Source organism: Rhea pennata, chromosome 2 (assembly GCF_028389875.1).
Source record: "Rhea pennata isolate bPtePen1 chromosome 2, bPtePen1.pri, whole genome shotgun sequence".
In the NCBI taxonomy this organism is placed as follows: Eukaryota; Metazoa; Chordata; class Aves; order Rheiformes; family Rheidae; genus Rhea; species Rhea pennata.
Window position 1 is genome coordinate 135,718,332 of NC_084664.1, and position 23,813 is coordinate 135,742,144.

The window sequence follows — 23,813 nt, forward strand, 5'->3', positions numbered from 1 at the left end:
GCTCCCCTGCGAGAGGCCCCGCGAGGCGCCCGCCGGCAGCGGTTGGCGGCGGCTGCCACGCCCCCAGAACGCCCCAACGGCTCCGGGCGCGCGAGGACCGCCCCGCCGCAACCGGCCCCGCCCCGCCCCCTGCCCGCAGCCCCGCCCCTGCCGCCCAATCACATGAGCGAGCGCGGGGGCTGCCGGGAGCGGGCGCTACCTGACGGGCTCGGCTTGGGCGCGACATGGCGGCGGCGGCGGGCAGTTGCTGAGCGGCCGCGGCGCAGGCAGCGCGCAGGGGAGGCGGCGGCTGGTGCGGGAGCTGAGGGAAGGCCGTGGCGGCGAGCGGGCAGGCAGCCGGCGGGGCGCGCAGGAGAGGAAGGTGGCGGGGCCGGCTGGGGCCCCCGGGCGGCGGCAGCGGCGATGGCCCAGTGCGTGCAGTCGGTGCAGGAGTTCATCCAGGACTCGTTCGTGCCCTTGGTGGCCGCGCTGTGCAGCGAGGAGGCGGAGAGGCTCACCCGCAAGAACAACCTGAGCTTCGCCGAGCTGGTGAAGCCCTTCTGCCGCCTCACCTCGGAAGGTCGGTGCCGGGAGCGGGGCCGCCTGTTTACGTGGGGACGGAGAGGGCGGCGGCGCTGCCTTCCGCCCTCCCGGCCCGGTCAGCGGCCGCCGGGGCCCGGGCGCCGAGGGGGCTTCGTCCATCTGGGCCGCCGCCGCTCCTCGCCTGCCCTGCCGCGGGCACCCGAAGAGGCTGAGGCAGGCGAGACCCTGCCCCGTGGCCGGGGCGGCGGCGGCGGCAGCCGCGGTAGCTGCGAGCTGGGGCCGGGGCCGGTGTCCTGACAGGCTTTGCAGAGGTGCAAGTTGTTAGGGGTGACTTGTAAGTCTGTCTAACTTTATTTGAGCTCCTGTTCGCTGTGGAGCCATGGGTGTTAGGCTGCTCTTGGAGACATCCCAAAAGGCTGCGAGGAAAGTGGCTTTGCATCATGTGACTTTTTTTTTTTTTTTTTTTTTTTTTTTTTTTTTTTTGTACTATTACACTGTTGTCTCACAGATATTTATACCTGGAGCTTTTGCTATAGCTCTCTTTGATTTTTACACTTGTGGTAAGGCTACTGAAAGGTACCAGTTAGTGAAAGTATGAGTAATGTTTTAGAGTGTTAATTGTCATTTCAGCTGTAAGTCTCTGCATTTTCTCCCTTGTAGTTCTGTCAAAGGTGGTTTTGTTCTTTTTATGTGTAAGACTTGTGCAAACAGAAGGGGAGGAATAAACTGCTTACGCGGCATAAAGATGAAATGACTGTAAAATAATAGCAAAACTGGAAGTTGACCACTTTAAAGAAAGTGTAAGGTTCTTTCATTTTAATACTTTTTTTTTTAAAAAAGAAAGAATGACTTAAACTAAGCATTTTAAGATACTACCCATTAGAACAGCATGCGGAGCAGTAATCAGAACAGAAGTGCAGAACTGCTCAACAGAATAGCAATGCAATGGTATTTGTCAGATTTGGTTTCTGGCAGGCATTCAGCTCGGAGATTTATCTCTTGCTGTCTTATGTTGAGGAAACATTTCAAGAAGACTAAGCTTGTACTGTCACTTCAGTTGAATTTTTGCATTGCTGTTCAGGTGAATGATGCCAACTTAAAAGCTAGCATGTGTTGAAATCTGTCTTAATTCTGCTTCAAGTCTTAGCAACTTATTAATCGTGTTTAACCATAACTTGTTTATAAATGCATTTTCCTTTATTCTTTAGCAGTACCCGTGAGCTACATGAAAATACAGACAAATGAAAATAATAATGCGGAACCTCAAATCCTTGAAATTCTCAGATTATTTAAACATGTCTTTAGATTCCTTAGCAGAAAGCTTTCAAATTCATTTAGCAGAATTGACTAGCAGGTAGTCAATTCAGAAAGAAGTATTCATTCTGAAGAATATTTACTATTGTAATTTAGATGTAATTTTTTTGTTCTAACCATTGTAACAGCTAAGGATTTCTCAAACCTGAAGTCTTCTCAGTGTTTTCTGTGTAAGTGCCATAATATAACATACTTATAAACATAATTAGTCTCCATTCTGCTTTAAAATGGCTAAAGAGCAGACTTCCTCCCTGTGTACAACATAAGATTTTTGATCTTACTACTTGAGAGACCATTACTGATTGTGAATTTCTGTACTGTTCTAAAACTTCAGAAGAAAAGCACTGCTATTTGATTTTTGGTAACTTCTCTAACTTTTGATGTTTCTGTAATTGCACTTCTGTAAGCTCCATGATGTAGTAATATAAATGAACACCCACATGAACTTTTATCTAAATCCCAGTGATACAATTTTAATTTCTTAATTTTATAGCTGTGACTGTGTCAAGGGGAGTCTTTGAGAAACAGCATTCTTGCTGTTCTCTTTAGACTTGAGCAGTCTTAACTATCCTGTTCAAAACTTGACTCACAGGTCGAAGAACTGAGATTTTGAAGCTCGTAACAATGGATTTTGTTGCTACTTTATTGTAGTGTTGCTACACCGTATTCTGATTCAACAGATTGCAGGCTTGACTGCAGTTCTGTTCTCAGTGTGACTTCTAGTTTCATGGAAAATATATTACTGCATACTGTAAGTAACTTCTCCTTGTCATGAAAACCAGCGTGCATGAGAGTAGGGGAAAGCAGTAGTAGGCATTTGATTCAGGTGGAAGGATAGATCAGTGTAATAACTTGTTAAGTTTGTATAATGACAAACGATTTTTGTAGCTCCAGAATTTGCAGGGCTTTATCATAGGGAAACTTAGCTTATCACAACTTGTGGAAGCACCATTACATTTACAGTCATGGCGAGTGACACCGTAAACTGTATCCCCTGCAGAAGACCCTGGAAATGGAGGATAGGTTCTTAAATAGTCTGATCAAACCTGTGAACAGACATGTTAAAGCTTTTGTGGTATGTGTGTGTAATGTCCAGTTAAGAGGAAGGGAGGCATGATTAATGATCTGATTGCAGAACAGTAGGATGTGTGTGTGTATATGTATGTATATATGCATCTGTATAGCCTGAACAACTGTGGTGTGGTATTGCTTATAGTTGGCTTCTCCTTACAGGAGAAGAGAATATTGTGTGGATGAGTAGGTGGTGGGTGGGTGTTCTTGTGAATTGGTATTCCTGCCTTTATTTAGTGATAACCTCACTGAGTTTTTAATATAAAACTGGGTTAATTTGTATTTTGTCTCTTTGCAAATTAGCTTTGTCTTTTACTCGTGTAAAACTTCAAATTATAGAGGAGCTGAGGAAGAACCATATGTTGTTTGAAGAGTTCAGTCACCTGTTTGCTACACTTCCAGTCTGGTTACAAGTTTTTATCTGAAGCCTAGGACTTACATAGCTTATGAGCTGACTAACTACATCTTTGTCAATATTGTTGTTTGGAGGAGCAGTGTAGTTTTGAAGCAAATCTAACTGATGTGTGAAACAGTTGATGAACAGCAGCTAAACTGAAAGCTTTGCACTGTGTGCACCCATTGTCCTCTCAATCCAAACAGAGATGTAAAGATCCAGACTGGTGCTGGATTCTTCAGGTAGCTTTGAACCATGTGCTGCTTCAAGTTTAGCAGTCCAAGGAGACCAGATTATATTACATTCTACTCATGTAGAACCTTCCAACTGTATATAATATAGATGTAGGGGCTGCTGCACCGAGTACTTAACCTGCTGATCAAGTTCTCTGTGAATTACTTACCACTGTTAGTGTAACCAAAAATACTTGTGCAGTATGGCAGATCATGATGGTAGAAAGTTCTGAGCACAAGCCTAAAGTGTTTACCATAATTTCTACCCTTTTTGACTTTAAGGGAGTTGTGTTCAGTTGTTGAAGGAGAAATGATTTACAAAAAAAGGTGAGAGCAACTTTACTGTCTCAGTAAGTCTTGACTTAAAGCAAACAGGCAAACAACGCTTCCTTACTTTAAAACAAACAAACAAACAAAAACTCAAAGCCAACCCTCCACAAACTTTTTCTTTCTGATACAGGAACTGAAAGCATGTCATGGATTTTGTATCTTCACGTTTATTCAGAAGGCAGTGGCTCACAATTGGTGGCTAATTAAACGTATTTAAAAAAAACTCTATTCACAATATATACAACATCTCACTTTTTAGCAAATTTGCTGAAATACCATTTGAACTAATATTGTCCTGAGGATGAAGTGAGGGTTACTATGTATACTTCAGCTAGCACGTGTCATTTATAAGACAATCTTGGTTGCTCTTGAATGAAAAGTTTTTATATTTATTTAAAAAAAAATCTGACAACTGTACTTGCTGAAAGTATAATGGGAACACTGTATTTATTTGATTAACTTAGTTTGGTGTTGGGTATTCCTTGTGCATGAGTATTTTGTCCAGCAGTGGGATCACTTTGAATTTCTTAACTTTTGATGTGAAAGATACTGTTCTATTTCACATTACTCCTTCCTCTCTTGGCAGAATACCTTCTGAAATAACCTTATGAATGCATTAAGGAAATACATAACAGTAGTAAGGCAAGACCTTTGTGGGATACAGATTATGCCCTTATGTCTGTCCTTAGCTAGTTCATTGCATGCATGCATGCCAGAAATACTCACTGTCATACAGGATACAAATAAGCTCTTCACTTTTCATGGCTATTATGTTTGAGAGAAGTCATCAAGGATGTTTTGATTTTTTTTTATAGCTATGCTGGTGAAGGCAAACTTCCTTTTCTTCCTTTTCTGAAAAGTTTATTTTGCCCACCTTTAGCTATTTGTTCCTTCCACTTCTTTTGCATTTGTTCCTTTCAGTAATCACGTGGCCCTAGGATTGATCAATCTGGTTAGCCAATCAGATGAAAAAAATCTTCTAATTCTTGTCCTCTGGGATCAGTTTTCTGCTGGATGTGCCAAACTGGATCTACTAGGTTGACCCTGCACAGTTGCCCTCTTCTGTCTTGAGAGCTTATCACGTGGCTCTAGTTCAAGGAACTGATGTGGCTAAAAGTCTTTTGAATTTTGGGGTTATTTTTGTCAGTCACCTCTCTGAACTGCTTCACTGCTTGGCTACTGGGAATTTCAATGGTCATGAGCCTGAGGAGGGTAGAACTATGCCTGTGCTGCATTAACATCTAAGAGTAGAGACCCATGTAGTCTCATCTGTGTGATTGTTGCTCCTGAAAAGACTTGGGGAAAAGGTTTGAAACTCTCCCAGCTGGGAGGCTGAAGATTAAGTTTCAGACCTTCATGGTGTAAATCTTGTGGTTAGCTACAAGACTAGAAGAAGAACAGGGATCTTCCTTTGTCCTGTGCTCTGCATCCCTTACTTCAGTGTACAGTGGTTTGTGTGAATGCAAAGTGGTCAAGGACTGTACTGCAGGGCACAAAATAGCTTAGGTAGGCATGCCCAGTGTATCCTACCTGCACTTATCGCCTAATTTTTCTTGATGGTGTTTGTGGTTTGGATTGAGAAACTGATCTGAAAAATTATGGAACATATTCAGTGTTATAACTTAGGTGATACCTTTTGGAGAATAGGGGAGTTTTAAAAACTGTTCTTAAAACCTAAAGTAATAATGTTTATAGTATCAAAAATAAAAGGAAATGTACATTTGAATGAAGTAGTACTATGCTGTCCCTGTCAAGCTTATTGACTGCTATTATTATGTACTGGAATTTTCTGTTGTACTCTTTGGGGCATGGTATGTTAATGGTGACCTCCATATAGCTATTACAAGCTTTTTATGAAGTTATGCATGTTCCACAAGGAAGAGGATGGAGTTACGTAACTGGGTATGGGTTTTATGAGTACTTTGCTACCCATTTTGAATAGATACTCTTACAAATTAAGACCATGCTTTCACTTTCATCAGTTTGTCTGAATAAGCCTAATGTGGAATTTGTGGCAAAACAATTAAATAGTTTCTTCTTTCCTTTGCTTGCTCATTTTTTTGGATACTGAAGTATTACAAGTTGTATTTTAAAAACCATGATGGACAGGTTTAGCTAAGTAAGTTCATCTTTTTTTTAAAAAAGTTTTAGCTCTTTCTATTATACTGCTTAATAAAGCCTATTTTTTTCTTTTTTAGTTCACATGAGAGATCCTAATAATCAGCTTCACATAATTAAAAATCTGAAGATTGCTGTCAACAACATTATGACTCACCCGCCTCAGCCAGGTGCCATTCGAAAGCTCTTGAATGATGTTGTATCTGTCAGCCAGCCTGCTGAAGGAGTGGTAGCTAACGTGATCACAGCTGGAGATTATGATCTCAACATTAGTGGTATGTAATGATATTTTATTTTTCTGTAACTTTAATTTAGAGTTTTTATTACAAAATTGAGATAGCAACCTATTACACTTGATCTAGAACAGATAAATATATCAGAATTTACTTACAATATTGGTACTAATGTATGACTTTAAAGTCAGTCATCTTGACTTTTTTCAGTTGTTGTCTTAATCATCACTTAATGCACTGAGTTCATAAGGTCATCATAAAGTGGTTTTGCCATAAAGCTTAGTGCTTCATATTTTGCTATCACAATGGTTAGAATGTTCTAAAAATGATAAAAGTATTTGCAATATTTTATTCCTTGGAGAGCTGAGAAAAATTGAGACATGATCTTGAGAGCTGAGAAGATTAAACTCCTCCCAATTAAAGCACTAATCCACTAAAGCCTTCAAGTACATACTTAATTTAAAGCATGTATGAATTGTCCTATTTAAACATGACTTAGCTTGGCATGCTAAGTCATTGTACTTAGCTTGGCATGCTTTAAGGAATTTGGCACTGCTATAACAGGAGACGGATAGGTCTTTTTATATATATTTGGTAAATTAGGATTAGTAGTAGATGTAGTAGCATTGTACGTTGATTTTTCGATATGTGAATATGGAAAAAATCAATTGTGCAGTCTTAAATTTCTGATTTACAAGCCACATCTTCAGGCTGATGTGAAATATTAATAGTAAAGGAAAAGACTTGCAAGACTTAAAAATTCTCTTTTTGAGAGCTGCTAGTGGAAACTACAGCCTTTCTTCACAAGTTTCATGCCCCTGCTTATTTGTGGAATTGGTTCTCTGCTTAACAGCTTTTTTTTCTTTTTTCTTTTTTTTTAATGTGAATTTTTTTTTTAAGAGGTAAGTTTGCTTGAATTGTTAGGGATTTCCGGTTTCTAGGAGCCAAATCTTCTGGTGAAGAGAGTCTTCCATAATGTTTTGAACAGCCTCAACTTAGAAGTGATATAGTGGAAGAGGAGAAAAATGACAACTTTGAGCCATTCTTTGTGTAGTGGTGCAAGCATATAGCCCTTGTTTTGTCTTCCCTGTTTGCTGTTCAAGCCCAGATGTACTGGTTATCTCCTTGACCATCTTTAATCTCTGCTTTCTCTCAACAGTTAGGTTCTTATTTCCATTCAGACTAGGTATGATTTTTTTTTTTCACAGAAGGAGAACAGTGTAATCTCTATCCAAGATCATACTTAAAGATAAAATCATGTAACAATTTGGTAACTTTGTACCTCTTCATTAAGCTTTAGCAGGAAACACCAGCAGTGTTGTTGATGAAACTTAGATCCCATTATATTTTATCAAGACATGACAGAGTCCTTAGCTTGTCAGATAGGAAAAAAATATTTAAGTAGAAAACAAACTCCAAGAAACTTCTGTTCTCCCCTTCCCCTGGAACTTTGTTAGAGCATTTTATTGAAAACCTGTGAAGCACTCATTCCTGGCCAAAGATTTTTTTTGTCTTTTAATGGAAATGTGAAATACTCAAGTCTTTAATATATTGCTCTTTTTCTTGTGGTAAATTAGTTTTCTATGATAGCAATATTAAAGCTTATTTCCCTGATATTTTTTTAATGGTCATCACGTGCAGTATGTTTTGAAGCAAGATATAAGTAGACTGTAGAAGAAGGACATACATGAGCCTCTCCTATAGAGGGATCATTATCCTGCTAAGTTAAGAAAAGTTTTGGAACTGCTGTGATAAATTGGTTTGTAATCCTTCTTTTGTTGGCCTTGTTCAATAGTCTCACATTTGTAGTTCCGTAATATTGCGGTATTGATAAGACTTGGATGGTTGCTAAGAGGGTGCTAATGTTCAGCTGAGCATATCTTCCCTCTTCCAGCTGCTGGTCAATGTGGAGAGTGAGTAAAAGTGATCCTGCTGAAGACTTTTCTTCCTTCCCTTGTTACATCAATCTTCAGCTGAGTAGCTTCCTTGGTCCTGTTCATTCAAGGCTGCATGATCTTAATACTTATATTCAGAAATGTGAGACCAGGACAGAGCTAGGGAGAAAGTTGGGGCGGCTACTTCCAGCAGCTAACCTCTTCAGTTACTTTAACTGTTGTGCTGCAGGCTGAGAAGCTTCAGAAATTAGTGGCTTATATTTGGGCATATCTTCTATTTTTCTAGTTGGAAAAGACTATAAACATAACTCCAATTTTCCACAGCTTTATAGATTTCCAGATTTCCATTTCTGTTAAGACCAGAATTTGGGCTGAACTGGAAACAAATACTGAACTCTAAAGTACACTGTGAAATGTTGAGCCTGAAACATAATTGAGGCTCATCAGGGATTGAAGCCATTTGAATCCAAATAACCTATGTGGTACAGATTTCTACTTCATGCTACCAAAGCATAAAAGGCAATAGTGTGTTTGCACCTGAGCCTCTTTTAGTATAATAATACCATGTTTTTTCTATTAGATCGCTCAGTTAAAGCTAGTGTTCCTTGGTACAATAATTGGAAAGAGACACTGATGGAACTGAACACATCTACGTTTTATTCAGGTATTTTTTTTTTGTGGTTGGTGCGGATTTGCCAAATTGACCTTTATCCCTTTTCTGTGTGCCCCATCCACCTTTCCTTTACCATCTGCTGCTGCAACTGTTTAGCACTCTTCTTGGCATAGATGTGTATTCCTCCATTTTCCCCAAAATAAAAAGTTGTTGGTGATGGATATTCTTTTATTCATAGTTCTAATTCTGTTAACCTAAGTCATTTGGTCTTTCCATAGAGTCCAGTAAGTACAGTGGGGAGAAAAGATTTTGATGCTGTAAAAGTGCCATCTTGTTTGATTCTCTAAGAACTGTATACTGTCACTGTTCTATATTTCAAATGCAGATACTTTCCTGCTTCTCTCGGGTTTTCTTCTGTGTGGATAGTAGTGTTCAAATTGAAACTAAAGTGTAACTGTATTTGCAGTACATGTCTCTGCTTTATTGATATTTTCTGGTTTATGACTTCAAAACTTAATGCACTTTTGTCTAATTAGAGCTATTGCTCTCATAAATGTATTGGTGGTTGGCCTCTCAACTTACAGTGAAGTTTTATGATCTAGCTATTTTATAGATTACAACTTAATGTGTTTTTTCCAGTTTTAAATACTAATGAAGCTTATGCCTTCAGTTGGTCATAACTATCCTTTCAGCAGTGTCAGTTCAAATGCTACTAAATGTTGTCTTTTCTAAATGTGCTAAATATTGATACCTATGAAATTCATTTTGCTCAATAAAATGATAGTACAAAACCTAATGAAGTAGATTTCTCATATATAAGCTGTTTTGTATAAATAGAGTTTATCTTTTTTCCCTAATGGTTTCTGAACACATTAACAAGTTTACGTGAACTTGAGCTCTGCTCATTTAGTATATTATAAATGTGTACTGGAGAAACTTAAAACACAGATCTGTGATGCTTTGCACTGTTTATAACATGTGATGTGTAACACTGCATTCTTGAAAATATGGACAAAATACTGTTTGCTTTGAATAAGGTGCATGTTTATTTTTGCAAACATCTAATGTAAACGATTATAGCCCTGTAAATGTGCCTGACTAAATGTTGCAGGGTGCTGGGCACTGTAGAGGAAAATGGTTGCTTTTGTACCCTCTTAATCTCCTACTAGGCTGAATGAGAAATGGAACATACACATAGTACAGCCTTATTTATGGATCTGTCAATTTTTTTAACTTTTACTGTGGTTCAACTGTATAACAGGAATGGAAAAGTGAAATTAGAACTTGAAACTAAAACATAATTTTTACCTTTTATAGTTTAATACTACTTCGTTCTAAACCTGAATTACTACAAGGCTTCATTGTACTTGTGAAATAGACACTAGTCAACTTTAGTGGTTTGTTTTTAATAACAAGCTGTGTTTTCTTTGCTAGTAGTTGAAATACTTACATACTGGACTTGGTAAATGCAAATACATTTTTTTTTCTACCACAGATGAGTGTTCAAAGATCAGTTGGTTAGATCATAAGAGGCAAATTTCTAGCTTGCAATTACTGTTCTTTTTTTAATCACTGAAATATACTGACAAGTTGAGTTCGGTTGTGAAATGTGATGATGTTTGACTTAAATGTGTGGATGAAGTTGATGTAAGATGGCCTAACAATGCAAGATTAAACAAAATGGATCAACTTTAGTGCACTAGAAGGTTGACAAAGCTTTAGGGAGTTCTTATGCAAGTTAAATCAAGGGATGTGTGTGTTGTTCCTTATAGCACCCAAGATAGAAAAGAATTATCTCCAGGATTTCTTGATGATGTAGTTTTCCTTGCCAGTCATTCTTTTCTAGTTTGCAGATTTTGTTCTGGATGCCAGCTTACTGTGCTTTGTGAATCAGGTTATTAAACAAGTTGATTTACTTTGCCTTGGGGATTTTTGTACTGAGATGAAGGAATTGCAGAATTGTGATGGCATAAAACAAATCTTGAAAGGAGAAATAATATTTTGTTTCTAGACTGATAGTTGAAGTGGAAAGAAGCAGAAGATTTTTAGGTTCACAGACTCTCCAGTGTCGCAGATCTACTTGGTCTCTCTGTAGATCTTGCTTAAGTACTCTGAAATAATCAAATCCCTTTTGCAAAAGGGCATCTTGAGCATGGCAGAATATCCTTGTAAGGATTTAGTGGTGTGGTGTGGTGTGTGTCCTATGGGTTAAGGAGTGAAAGAGGAAGGTGACTACTGGCAAGTCACAACACTTGCAGAAAGCTTTTGGCAAGACCAACAGAACAGGGGTTTGGTAATCCTTAGTTCCTGTGCATACTCCAAAATGAATTTAGCTTCTCAGTCAATTGTTACCTTAGATGAGATGAGTACAATGACTGTTAGAAGAATTAATTTGTTTTCTTCTAAGTGTATGTGTGTGTTCAGAGGGCTGAAGTAGTAGTTACTCTAATGGTGTATATATTCAGTGTAGACTGGATATGTGTGAGCTCAGAATACTGAAGGAGTTTATGCTTGAGATATTATTACTCAGTTTCACAGGATTAATTTTAAGTATCTTTTAATATCTCCCACCTGTATGTTTTCAGCCTCTGTAATGTAGAAGCTCTTCCTTAGACTGTTTGTTTTCCCCTTTCCTTCCTGCCTGACCTCTGCAGACCTTGTCAGAGTTTGCAAGTTTCACTTACAGGTGTAATTTTTCTTAATTCCTTTATTTGAACAAATAAACAGAAGCTTGACTACGTAAATAAATCTGTTCGTATCTTACTGTGTATTTCAGCTACTACTCCTTGGTTTGAGTCTTACAGAGAGAGCTTTCTTCAGTCCATGCCTGCATCAGATCATGAATTCTTAAACCACTATGTTGCATGTATCCTTTCAGTGTTATGGTCATTTTCCATAAGGACCAAAGTCTTCGTGCAGGAGACTTTGAAATTTCAGAATGACTCTTTATGCCAATGTGCTGTGAAATATATGTCTAATATATCTGTATATCTAACTATTCAGGCCAACTGTGTAAGGGATTTCTTTGCAGTTGGAGCCTTAAAGGGAGGAGGAAGGGGAAATTATAAACTTGTTTATATCTCAGACTATGGCCTAATACATGTGAACTTACCCTAGAATGTTTACTGTGGCTTTTTAGGTACCTATTGACTGTCTTCAGTGTTCAGCAGAGAATTTTGAATTGGAATGTGCTTGCATCTCTTCATTAGCTTTTCTAGTACTTGAGTGTCGAAGGGTTGTCTAAAATGACTAGAAGTTCACCCCAAAAGGCTGTAAAGATGCTTTAAATGCTTTTGCAGTAACTTTTTTGAGCAAAAGTTAAGCCTGATTTATTGGCCTTGGGATGGGGAGTCAGGGAATGTGCTGTTTCATAATGTAGTTGGTGTTGACTTTACAGTAAAATTAATGCTGCAAGTTTCATAACACTCAATTGTCAGTTGTACTTTATCATTTCAGTATTGTGGCATGAGTATGTTTGAGATGACCACTTGTGCAGAATTAATTTGGCAAAATACTGATTCTGGCTGCTGACTACTAAATTTTAGTAATATTTAAAATACAACTTATTTTTTAGCTTCTCTAACTTAATGACTTTGAATAGAAATAGCAAAGCAGAATTTCTCATGATCAGAGTCACACTTAACACATCTGCTTTTTAGTCAGGTGTTGATGTATTTATTAATACTGATTGTTATTGTTTTGAGTCAAGTAATGCCTTAAAATTATAGTTCTTTTAACTTTAAGAAGTAAAATTGTTTGGGAGTAAACTTCAGTTACACTTGTGTAAGCATAAGTTTTAAAGGGTCGGTTAGCTAATACCTGTGGCATGAGATGAAACATGAACTTTCTCCAGTTTTGACATGGAATTCAAAGTAATAGTTCGTTTAGTGTTTTACGTCTTCTGTTCCACATATTTTAAAACTCTTACCTGTGGTACTTTTTGTATTTTTTTTTCCCCCCTTAATTGAGACCTAGGCCAAACTTCAGTTGCACAAGCTTTAGTCTCATATGTTTTATGAGCTTAAACAAGGAATTTTTTTTTAAACTGCGTGATCAGCGGCTGTTTCAAGTTCTTCTGATAATCTTCTGATAAATGTCCTTAACATATGTTTAGGTATGCTTGTAGTTTCTTCTAGTGAAATGGAGCCTGTGGAACAATTTCTAAAACTGTCTCAGGAACAACATCGAATTCAGCATAGTAGTGAATATTTATATCCGAAATGGTTTATACCGAACACGCTCAAATACTATGTATTACTGCATGATGTAAGCACAGGAGAAGAGCAAAAGTGAGTTTTCTGCCTTCAATGAACTTTTTTGACCAAAATGCATGTGGTGTTTATAACTGTTATTATTCTGTTGTGGGTTTAATCTTAACCAGTTTGCTGGCCATTATTAAGGCAGACTGCTTATTTCACATGAAGTGGAATTAGATCTAGAAATAGTATAAGGAAATCAGTTCCATTTTTTTTGAAGTAATGATTTCTATACTATCTCACTGAACTAATTTCTTTTAGGAGTATCTCAGTTTTGCTCTTATGTAAAGAACTGATTTTTTTTTTTATTTTTTTTATTAATCACTGTGGATAATTGTCTAATAGCTTGTTGTAGTAAACATTTAGAATTGGTGTAATAGTAAGATAGGGTAAACATTAATTTTTTCAGAGCTGATTGCATTTATGAAGAGATGAAGCAGAGATACGGAACTCAGGGTTGCTATTTGCTGAAAATAAATTCACGGGCCTCTAACAGAGGAACAGATGAACAGATACCAGATCCTTGGAGTCAGTACCTTCAGAAAAGCAGTATCCAGAACCAGGTATTACAATATTCTTAAAACAGTTTGTGTACACAGATACCTATTTTTTGTTGCATTAACTTTTTTCCTTAATAGTATGTATTTTTCTATGGAATGTGCTGAACTAGTAGGGATACTTTTAACACTATTTTACAAAATTCACTTTTAACCTGATTTTCTGTGAGGGCATAAGATGAGTCCTTATTCAAAGGAATATCTTATATGCCACTTAAACTGATAGTAAAAAGTACTGAAATAATACTTTCCAAAAAGATTCCATTGGCACTCAGGTTTTGACCTCCTGAAGTTATTGCCCTGGTCAGTGCATATAAAGCAGAAATGTACTTTTCATGGTAAGCTTTACATTACTTTTGGTTAACTTTCTTCACTTTCAGAATTGCTTTTCTAGGTCTCTTCTTGTGGTTACTTTCCGCAATGCGATATGATATGGTCTGTCATCTGCCCAGATGACAAATGATGGTATATGTTAGAGTGCTTAGTTCTGTTTGCCATTAACATCTGTACATGGGGTTCAAGACTAAAAATATTCCTCGACTCTGCTTTTGACTGTCCTACAGTTTTAGCTGTTTCTGTAAAAGGTGTACGAGTGGAATCGGTCCATCAAATCTAGCTGACAGTGGAAGGTCAAGCCTCTTTGATTCTTTAAGTTTTGGGTCCTCCAAAGAGCTTATGTTCCACCATAAGCTATTCCTGAGATCTGTGTGTGGGAGGGCTGGGGAAGGAGGGTGAACAGGCTTTCTTCCTTATGCCAACTATCCCATATGCATGTGTGTGTGTGTGTGTGTGTGTGTGTATATATATATATATATATAATAAGGGGTTTTTAGTAGTTGTTTGGAAGTGTATTTGCTACTATAGGCACTGCTATATAAGAGACTCAGCTGTTGGAGATGCTTAAGTTCACAGTGAAGCTATATGAGCAAGCTGGGAAGGTATTTGGTTTGTCTGTGAATGTAACTTTTGTCTTTGCAACTGGGCAAATCTTCACAAACTATTGAAAAAATGAATGTATAAGAATGTCTAGTTTAAACATAACTTAGTAATCCAGTGAACTGTGACTGAAGTTAACAATTGACTATTGTGTGTATATTCCAATATTCTTGAAATCCCACTTGTTTTTTCACCTTGGTGTAGGATTGCTATGAAGATTATCCATATGCTGTCATTTCAAATAAGAATGCTGACCACTTGATATCAGATGGCTTAGATAACGAGATTAAAGGTATTTTTATAAACTGCATTAAAATGTTAATGTGATAGTGTTTATAGAGCTGTTTCATGTCTTAGATAATTTGAACTCTGGGCAATATGTGGTTTATAGATACTTCTACTTTACAAGCATTAAATGAACTAGTTCTAAAAGTTCACAAATTTAATCTTAACTAGTTTAATACACTGAGATAATGTTTCATAAATCAACAAGTTTAATCAAGGTATGGACAAATGGCATATCATCTCTGAATTGAAATTAACAAAAATAAAATTTGTAGTTTTTTTTAAGAGTAGTCAAAATAGTAATTTTCTAGATGCTTGGAGGTATTTAACATGGTGTCCACAAAGGAAAGTGTAATGCTGCTGATCCACTAGTTGGTGGAGATTGATGGATGTATCTATCTTTAATGACATGACCTTTGATTATATTAGAATCATATATTGTAAGATTAAGCTTATGGTTTCCAAACTCTGACTAGTAAGTGGATAATTTTCTTTATAGCAAAAGTGAAGTTGAGTATGCTTTAGCGTAGCTTGGAATTTATTTTTTTGTTTGTTTTTTTTAAATCTGAAAATGGCAAAGTAGCAAGGTATTTATGTAAGTTATCTTGCAAATGAGCCCTCAGAGGGCGTAGGAAATGGGACAGTAAGTGAAATTAAGTGCAAATTTAATCATGGCTTATTTTTAAGGAGGCTGTGTGGGATACAGATGAGAAGCATCATCAAATAAGGAAGAAGTGCAGGTACCCAGCACTGGCCTGGCTCAGCCCAGGTCATTCAGACCTAAGGTGAAAGTCACAGGGAGACGTGGCACGTTTAGGAGAGCCCACAAGTACCTGAACAAGAGGTCTTCTGAGTCCTCACAGGTCAGAGGTAGTCTGCAAGCTGCTGTCTGAACCTTACATGCCAAGCTTTACACCTCCACTTCTTGAGTGAAATCCTCTAAGGATTTGCTTTAGCAATTCAGCTTTGCTTAGTGCTAGCTGGGACAGATTTTTAAAAAAAAAAAAAAAAATTAAGTGTTCTTATGTGGAAAGGAAATAATAACATGAAAAGTTATTAAAACTTTACTGATCAAGACAATGTCTTGATGTAGTTCAGATCACTAGAAGCAATAGTGGTCAATCACTACTTGAAGTAAAGAGGCTTCAGAGGAAACTGATGAACTTCATGATCACTAAAGGGGAATGGGAAACTAGTGTTTTACTTTAAAACAGAAATAGAAAAAAACACTTGGATGCAGCCATTGTAGGAATTGATGCATTTCCATCTTTCCATCAATATTTCCTGTGTTTTTAATGTTTTAATTGTTTTCTTTGAATATTGTTGATACTAGTTAACATATTTGGTGATTCTTTGCGCTGTAGTCAGAATCAAATATCTCCTCAAACATGTAGTTGCAGTGGTACAGTGTTCAAAGTTGGTTACCTTTAATGATGAACTTTATATACTTTTACGTCAATCTTTTGACAGATGGCCTATCAAATAACTTTAAAACTCACCCCCTTCAACTGGATCATCCCAGTGGCAGTTTGGATAGCACTGATTACATGAAGGCTACTGCATCTTTGCAAGAATCAAAGAAATCCAACTCTGGAATGCCTCATGGTGCTTTTTTAACACTCACAGATCATGACCGAATTCGACAGTTCATTCAGGAATTCACATTTAGGGGACTTTTGCCACATATAGAGAAGACAATTCGACAACTTAATGATCAGGTCAGTTTTCTTCTAAAAACACTTCCTGCCACAATAAGCTAAAGCAAATGTAAATAAATGTAGTTACCTGAAACAGTGTTGAAATTGTTACTTTCGTCTGCTTCTAATGATTCAGTGATCTTATTCAATATTACAAGCAAATTTTGAGAGAAGCTGTTTTGACTCTGTTTGTGTCTTAAGGAGCCCTCTGTGCTATCAACAAAACTTCAGTACAAAGTGGCTTCTTGATGAAAGCCTATTTGAACTATTGTTAGAGGTATCTGTCCTTGCTTCTAAAATCTTAATGTATCTTTCAACGCTTGAATACACTGCTAAAGTTTTATAAAATGCATGTTCATCAATAATTATCTCCCAAAAAAGCTGCACACCTCAACTGCTACTTTTTGACAAGAGAACACTAAATCATGCCATTGTTTTCATCTTAGAAATTTCTGCAATTAAATAGTCATCTCTTAAACTGCCAAACTTCAAAAGAATAGCAGTTGATATCATACCCATGATAAGGCAAGGGCATGCATTAATGGTATTTCCTTCACAGTAAGGAGTTCTCATTTGTATTAACCTAAGTCAGTCTGTCTTTCCAGCTCTTTCAGTTGATATAAAATCAAATTACCGTATTTAACACTAGACCTGGACCCAAATATCAGTCACTCAACTCTATATTCTAGTTGAACTGTCCAGTTGACAATCATTTTAAGCAGGATTGTTGCTGGTACCAAATATCTCATGCTGTGAAGTGCAGTCTCTCCCTGGATGAACTCTAGTGAGTTTGTATGTGTTGACTGTGTTTACACTGGAAAAGAAACAAAACAGAGCTGAACATCCTTGTGTGGAGAATGTTAGTACAGGGTATTTGTAAGAACAATGTGATAAGTCTTTTAAAATTATCTTTTAAAATCCTCTTTAAAGAGATGTAGTCTGCTTAGATCATATGAGCTGTAATTCCTGTGGAAATTCCCTTACTAGTTGGGGTGCATCTCTAAAATAATTAAACTGTGTAAACTTACTTGCAGGTATGACAATGGCATCCTCAGCACTAGACATTAAGCATCATCACATTGTAAATACTAATGTGGTGATGGTGGGAATGTTGCTCTTCCTGAAGTTTGTAGTGGTGCTGATATAAGGTTAACTAAGGCCAGAAATTATATTTTGTGATAACTTAGTTCAAACAAATACATCATCAGATGTTTCATCTTTCCTTTTTAAAGATTGAGTTGTATGAAGTACACAGCAATAGTAGTGAAGCTCAGCTATCTGAAATTGAATAAATGTGTGAACAACAGCTTCTATCTCTTTATCAGTGATTCACTCCAAAGGAGTGTGTTCTTGAGCATTTTATTGAAAACAGTTCTTGGGCAATTCTAAAGAAGCTAGACCCATGTGGAAACCCAGGCTTGTATCAGTATCCCTTGCAAAGCAGTGCTCTAATTTAACTTGTGTTCTCTTTACAGTTAATATCCAGGAAGGGCTTGAGTCGATCATTATTTTCTGCTACTAAAAAATGGTTTAGTGGCAGTAAGGTTCCAGAGAAAAGTATAAATGAACTGAAGAATACATCTGGCTTGCTGTAAGTAACGTCGCTCAGTAACTTTAAATCTAAATGAAAAATGTGCCTTTTTGGGGATTGAGGTGCCTGTGTTTATTGTGTGGTATTCTTGAAAGTGAACTAAAGCAACTGTTCTGTAAAAAGCTTTGGAGGAATCGTGAAAAGTACTTTGTATAAGAGTCATGCAATAAAGGTGTAGCAGGGATTAAGAAAAAGGCAACTAAAGCAGAAGGGGAGGAGAAACTGTCTACTGAAGCGTCCTCCTGCTCTTAAGCAGAGTAGAGCTTTTACTTGCTTTTACTTGTATCTAGCATCAATATATTTAACTTTGCACTTCTCAGAATTTATCTTGTTCAGTGTCCTCTTCCTATATCCTCTTAATCTTCTTTGCTGAATGCTCTCCACTCTTGAATGTCAGTGTGCAGAGCGTGATGGCCTTTGATTAACTTATCTGTAGTTTGTGTTGGTAGTGATGAAATTCTGGACAAGAAGCAACATTTGTATCCAGATGCTGACAGTGTGGCTATAAGCATTGTTTTTATCCACAATCCATGTTCTGAATTCATTCAGAACAGAAACTCATGGAATTGAAATGCATTAATTCAGAAACTTTAATTTCCTCTCATCTCCTACTTCTTTTGGTCCTGCTATCCTTATTTTAAGAAGCATTTCAGAATGTTACTGATGCATGGCCAAGTTATTGTGAGCCACTCTTAAAATAGTGAGCACAAGTTGTATTCAAAGTCTTCTCTGTCTTGGTAACTGTACTGTTTTCAGGTTTTTGTTTTATTTGGTTGTGAGATTTCCTTTTGCAGAGGACAGGAACTTGCCAAGCTTTTTTTTTTTTTTTTTTTTTTTTTTGCATAAGGTATAGCTAGATGAAGAATCAGAACATTTTTCTTCTCATGCAGCTCTTCTTAGCTCTAATTTAGGTTAGTTAAGCTCTAAGTTAATTTTACTTAGCAGTTGTAGTGATAGCTGCATACTTGTTTATAGTACTTAGTAAGATGGAGGCTTTCTTTGAATATTTGAGTTGGTGAGTCTTGTTAATTAGAAAGTTGAGGGGGGAACCAAGTTGTGTGACTGAAAGGAAGCAACTTTCTCTTTTCTTAGTAACCTGTTCTTTGAGTAAAACTGAAGTGACACAGTGCATATTTCTGCCTTCTGAACAGAAATTAAGGTGCAAGGGGAAGAAAAAAGCCGTAACCAGAGCAAGACAAAAAGTTATGACTTTATGACTTTAAATGTGAATGTTTATGTTTATAGGTATCCACCAGAAGCACCAGAGCTTCAAATACGGAAAATGGCAGACTTGTGTTTTTTGGTGCAACATTATGAACTTGCATATAACTGTTATCATACAGCAAAGAAAGACTTTTTAAATGATCAAGCAATGCTTTATGCAGCCGGAGCACTGGTTGGTATTTCACATAACACAGATATCTTGAACTTTTCATAATAATCTCCTAATACTTACCTGGAAGTAGGGAAATGCAACCCTTTCCCCCAGCCTCCAAATTTGTAAGTCTTGCCAAATTTGATGCTTAACTTTCGCAAATCCTAGAGTGTTTTAAAGCTGTTACTAGCTGCTGTTTTACGAAGGGGAAAAAAAAGAATAAAAATGAAGAGTTAATTCTTTACTTAGTGTGAAATACTGAAAGAAGTATTTCTATAACTGCAGCAGAATTGTTCTTTAAATTTGTAGTCTGATAATGTAAAAATACATGGAAACTATTTACACGGTATCTCTTTAGACTCTGGCAAACTACTTATCTTGAGTTCCTGGTAAAGATACTACTATAAATATGATATTGCAACATTTTTATTAATCCTCCTGGGGGATGTTCTTTGAATACGTGTCTATAGTTGAGTTCACCAGTGACTTTCTCATTCATTAATTAATTTCCCTGAAGAGTGGAGACCTAAATATGTGATTAAAATAATTTTCAATAAGATAAATGGGAACATTGGGGAAAAATGAAAACCTAGTTTTAACAATTTTTAGAGGCTATATTTTATAGTCTTTAGTCTGGTTAATTCAATTGAACTTAACCTTACTTTTAGATCTATGAAAACGTTCTTGTACATAGTCCAATATTGAATAAAAATCTTAATTTTTTTTTGCTGTGCAGACAGTTTTGCTGTATTTGGCTAGTCTCAGAATTTATCTTAATTTCTTAAATCTAATAATTTCTTAATATTTTTTAAAGGGCTTAATTATGAATTTATGCAATCTATTGTTCTTAATCTTTGGATATTGCAGAAAAATTTTGGTATCTGTACTCCATAAGGAAAGAACTAAGATGTTTCAGATGACACATTTAAGAGTAGAATGAATCCAAAATTTCTTTGGAAGGTGAAGACTGTAATTTCATTCAAGCAAAACCCAGAAAACAGCCTTCAACTGAAAATGGATGATATTTCTACTGTATTAAAGATCGTTTCTGCAATAGAAAACTACCTCAGACTTCTGCAGAAGCATTGATTCAGTACAACTTTACAATGTTAGGGGGTACCAGTAACTGAAAACGGACGCTTGTGTCAGTGCATCTGAATTTTTTGCTGTTCTCATTAAATAAAAGTGTAGCCGTAAATAGGCTGTTCTGTTAAAGCATTTGTCAGTTATAAAATGTTGTATGCCCTTTATATGCCAGTAAATAATTAGGTAAATATTTTGAACTAGCAACAGCTGGTGAAGTCTGTTTGTCAGCAATTTGAGGTATAGAATTTGTTGAAAAAATGTACTGATTGTGTGTGTGTGCATGTCTTTTTTTTTTTTTTTTTTTTGCCTTCCCCCCACCTTTTTTTTTTTTTTTTGGCAGGAAATGGCAGCAGTATCAGCTTTTCTTCAGCCTGGGGCTCCTAGACCATATCCTGCTCACTATATGGAAACAGCAATTCAGACTTACAGAGATATCTGCAAGTATGTTTGTTTTCATACTGGTTCTATGAATGATGTAATACCTAACGGCTTAACTTTTCTTTCTAATAGCACCACATATCTACAAGACCATGGAATGATGGTATAAGTCCTGAAGAGTAAGATGCGTTCATTTATCTAGGATAATGTAGAAGAGAGACTTTTCTTGACAGAGTAGTTATTAAACTAGTTGCTGGTTGTTGGATTTCTGGCTTATCAGGTCATTTAGTTAGATTGCCAAAGGCTTTTATAAATAAGATAATTTTCCTCAAATGATTTCATTAGCTTTGACTGACTGTACTGAGAAATGTAATGGTAAAGGTGACAGTGTACATGGTGTTTTTGGGGGGAGGAAGAACTTTTATTCTTAAAGAATATATATGACGAAGCACTAGTTTGATGCAATACAGAGAGCTTGTCAGACTTGAGGTTAAGTGTTCAATGGTTTCTTGTAATATTTATTTATTAATATATTATGCTTTATTCTAGGAACATGATTTTGGCTGAACGTTGTGTGCTGCTTAGTGCTGAAATCTTAAAAAGTCAAAGTAAATATTCAGAGGCAGCTGCTCTTCTGATTCGTTTAACCAGTGAGGTAAAACACTTAATAGTTTTTTCCATTCTTGCCTTCCCCTTGTTTGTTTACATACCCAAACACTTCTAGGTTACAGTCTAATGCTTGTCTGAAGTTGAAACATCCAAAGATATCAAATGACCAAGTATGAAGTTTGAAATGAAGCAAACTTCATTTATACAGCAAGTGAAGAAACTAGTACTTTGTGTTCTTTTTCTTTCAAGTGAGGTGACTTGTTTGACTACTTTAAAGACCTGCTAGATGTGTATTTATCATCTTTTGGCTTCATGATTAATTTCCTTTAACATCTACTTAGCTCTACTGGTGTACTTTGTCAGTTAAAGTTGTGGTTAAATACTAGCTTGGCTTTCACAGCCATAATGGATACCATCCCACATGTAATCAGTTCTTTATAGCTTAAGTGATGAAGGAACCACTGTAGCTCAGCTCCTATGAATCAGTACAATCTTAACCATGTAAGTTTAAATTTAAATTGTTTTGTCTTGTTTTCAAAGTAGGTCCAAACTTGTCCAGGGATTATCTGTGCAAATTCTATCAATATAAACTTTATAACTACCTATTCTTATAAACAGTTCGTGGACTTACATATGCACATTTTCTTTAAAAGAAATTGAAATGTTACCAAGTATACTCTTGTTCAGTATCTGTTCATTTCTTTAGAAACAAACACTTTAGGACAGGAAAACCTGATTGTATTATGAAGAATTGGATAAGTAGGTGCAAATAATAGGTTTCTCTTACAGAATAGTTATGTTCAAATGTCATTTATCTTATAGGGGACAATAGTGATTAGAGAAGTTTTCTGTTTTTATTTGGTGAACCTTTACTACTTTATTCAGCTTTGAGATTAATTATCCTTTTTGCTTTTAAATAGGATTCTGATCTTCGCAGTGCACTTTTGTTGGAGCAAGCAGCTCATTGCTTTATAAACATGAAGAGTCCCATGGTTAGAAAGTTTGCCTTTCATATGATACTGGCTGGCCATAGGTTTAGTAAAGCTGGACAGGTAAGTATATCTTTCCAGGTGGAAAATATGATCAGTATTTTATATTTAATTTGAATAGTATGTTGAATATGAATGTCTGTCTTCTGAACATCTTTGAACATCTTTGTATTAGAATTACTGAGCTCTGATCTTCTGGAGTGTGAAAATGACTTCTATGTTAATCAATACAGTCTTTTAGATTTGTATTTGAAGTAATACTGAGATTTCAGTAATAAATATTTTCATTTTTATGTGTAACTTTTTAAAATGGTGAAATACCATGCTTTTCACTTAAACAAAGATGTATTATCACCTTTGAGATAAAAGTGACTTGCAGGAATTGGATCTGTTAAATTGTAACTCCTTAAAATAATAGCAAAACTTAGATATTCTGTTTTCTTGGTGCTTTAACCATACGCTTTTCGGTGTAAAGGTACAAGTATGTTATCAGTTACTACTATGGCTACTTAGGCTCAATTAGCACTTAAACTAATATAGATTTTTTTCACTCACATTCCTGTGCAGACAGCTCTGTGATAAATAGACTGAAAGTCTTTTGTACATAATTTGTTCTTTTATTTCCATCTCAGATGTGTGACAGACTTGCTAAAGATAGATTTTTGCCTGGTCCCTGCAGAGGTTAGCTGCAGGAGTTAAGTTACAGGGCTGTTTCAATTTACCTATATGCCGCAAACTTGTGTTAAAGATCAATTTGTATTGCAAATCAACAATACAAGAGACCCCAGGCATCAAAATCCTATTCAAAACAAAATCTTTGCCCCTTCTTCCTCTACCTCCTGCTTGAAAAATCTAGTTTTGATCATCCTGATAAAGACCAAAGAAAGTATAATTTTACTTTCAACTTCTGTTTTTAAAATTAGAGGTGAAATACTAGTAGGACTATTTTCCTCTTAGCTTAGTTGTCTTGTTGCAGTAGATTTCCTGTTTCTCTGACTAAATTACTGATAGTGAGCTATTGATGAATGTGTGGTGTTTTTAATCTAATTTCTCTGCCTAGAAAGCTATACATTTTGTAGAACTTTGTGGTTCTGTCTTCATGTAGCATCCCTCTCACACTGTTTCTATTTAACTTCTGTAGGGATTCTGGTTTCTAAGAAATACTTTGTTTTGAAGTGATTGTAGATGTTCTCCTTCCACAGAAACAGAATAAATGCTACCCAAAAAAGTCAACCAGGCTGCTCAGCTGTAATACTACAATATTGTATTTTAAAGAGTGTCAGTAATATCTGATGACATTAAAGACTTACTGCTTGTATTCTTTCATCACT

The 23,813-nt window shown here is 36.6% G+C and overlaps 1 protein-coding gene across 5 annotated transcripts in view; it reads left to right on the plus strand.

The window, feature by feature from the left end:
* The first annotated feature begins 231 nt into the window (after positions 1-231).
* Positions 232-23,813, plus strand: part of TRAPPC8 (trafficking protein particle complex subunit 8) — a 50,602-nt gene continuing 27,020 nt past the window's right edge. For 2 of the 5 annotated variants that reach the window (XM_062570421.1, XM_062570422.1), the window contains exons 1-13: positions 232-559; positions 6,063-6,257; positions 8,691-8,774; positions 11,500-11,589; positions 12,838-13,012; positions 13,389-13,542; positions 14,677-14,764; positions 16,228-16,475; positions 17,930-18,045; positions 19,291-19,441; positions 20,847-20,947; positions 21,434-21,539; positions 22,414-22,545. In XM_062570421.1, the coding sequence (XP_062426405.1) occupies positions 403-559; positions 6,063-6,257; positions 8,691-8,774; positions 11,500-11,589; positions 12,838-13,012; positions 13,389-13,542; positions 14,677-14,764; positions 16,228-16,475; positions 17,930-18,045; positions 19,291-19,441; positions 20,847-20,947; positions 21,434-21,539; positions 22,414-22,545 (1,797 nt within the window). In that variant the 5' untranslated portion in view covers positions 232-402. The remainder of the gene's footprint in view (positions 560-6,062; positions 6,258-8,690; positions 8,775-11,499; positions 11,590-12,837; positions 13,013-13,388; positions 13,543-14,676; positions 14,765-16,227; positions 16,476-17,929; positions 18,046-19,290; positions 19,442-20,846; positions 20,948-21,433; positions 21,540-22,413; positions 22,546-23,813) is intronic. The other 3 variants (XM_062570423.1, XM_062570424.1, XM_062570425.1) reach the window with 2 other exon arrangements.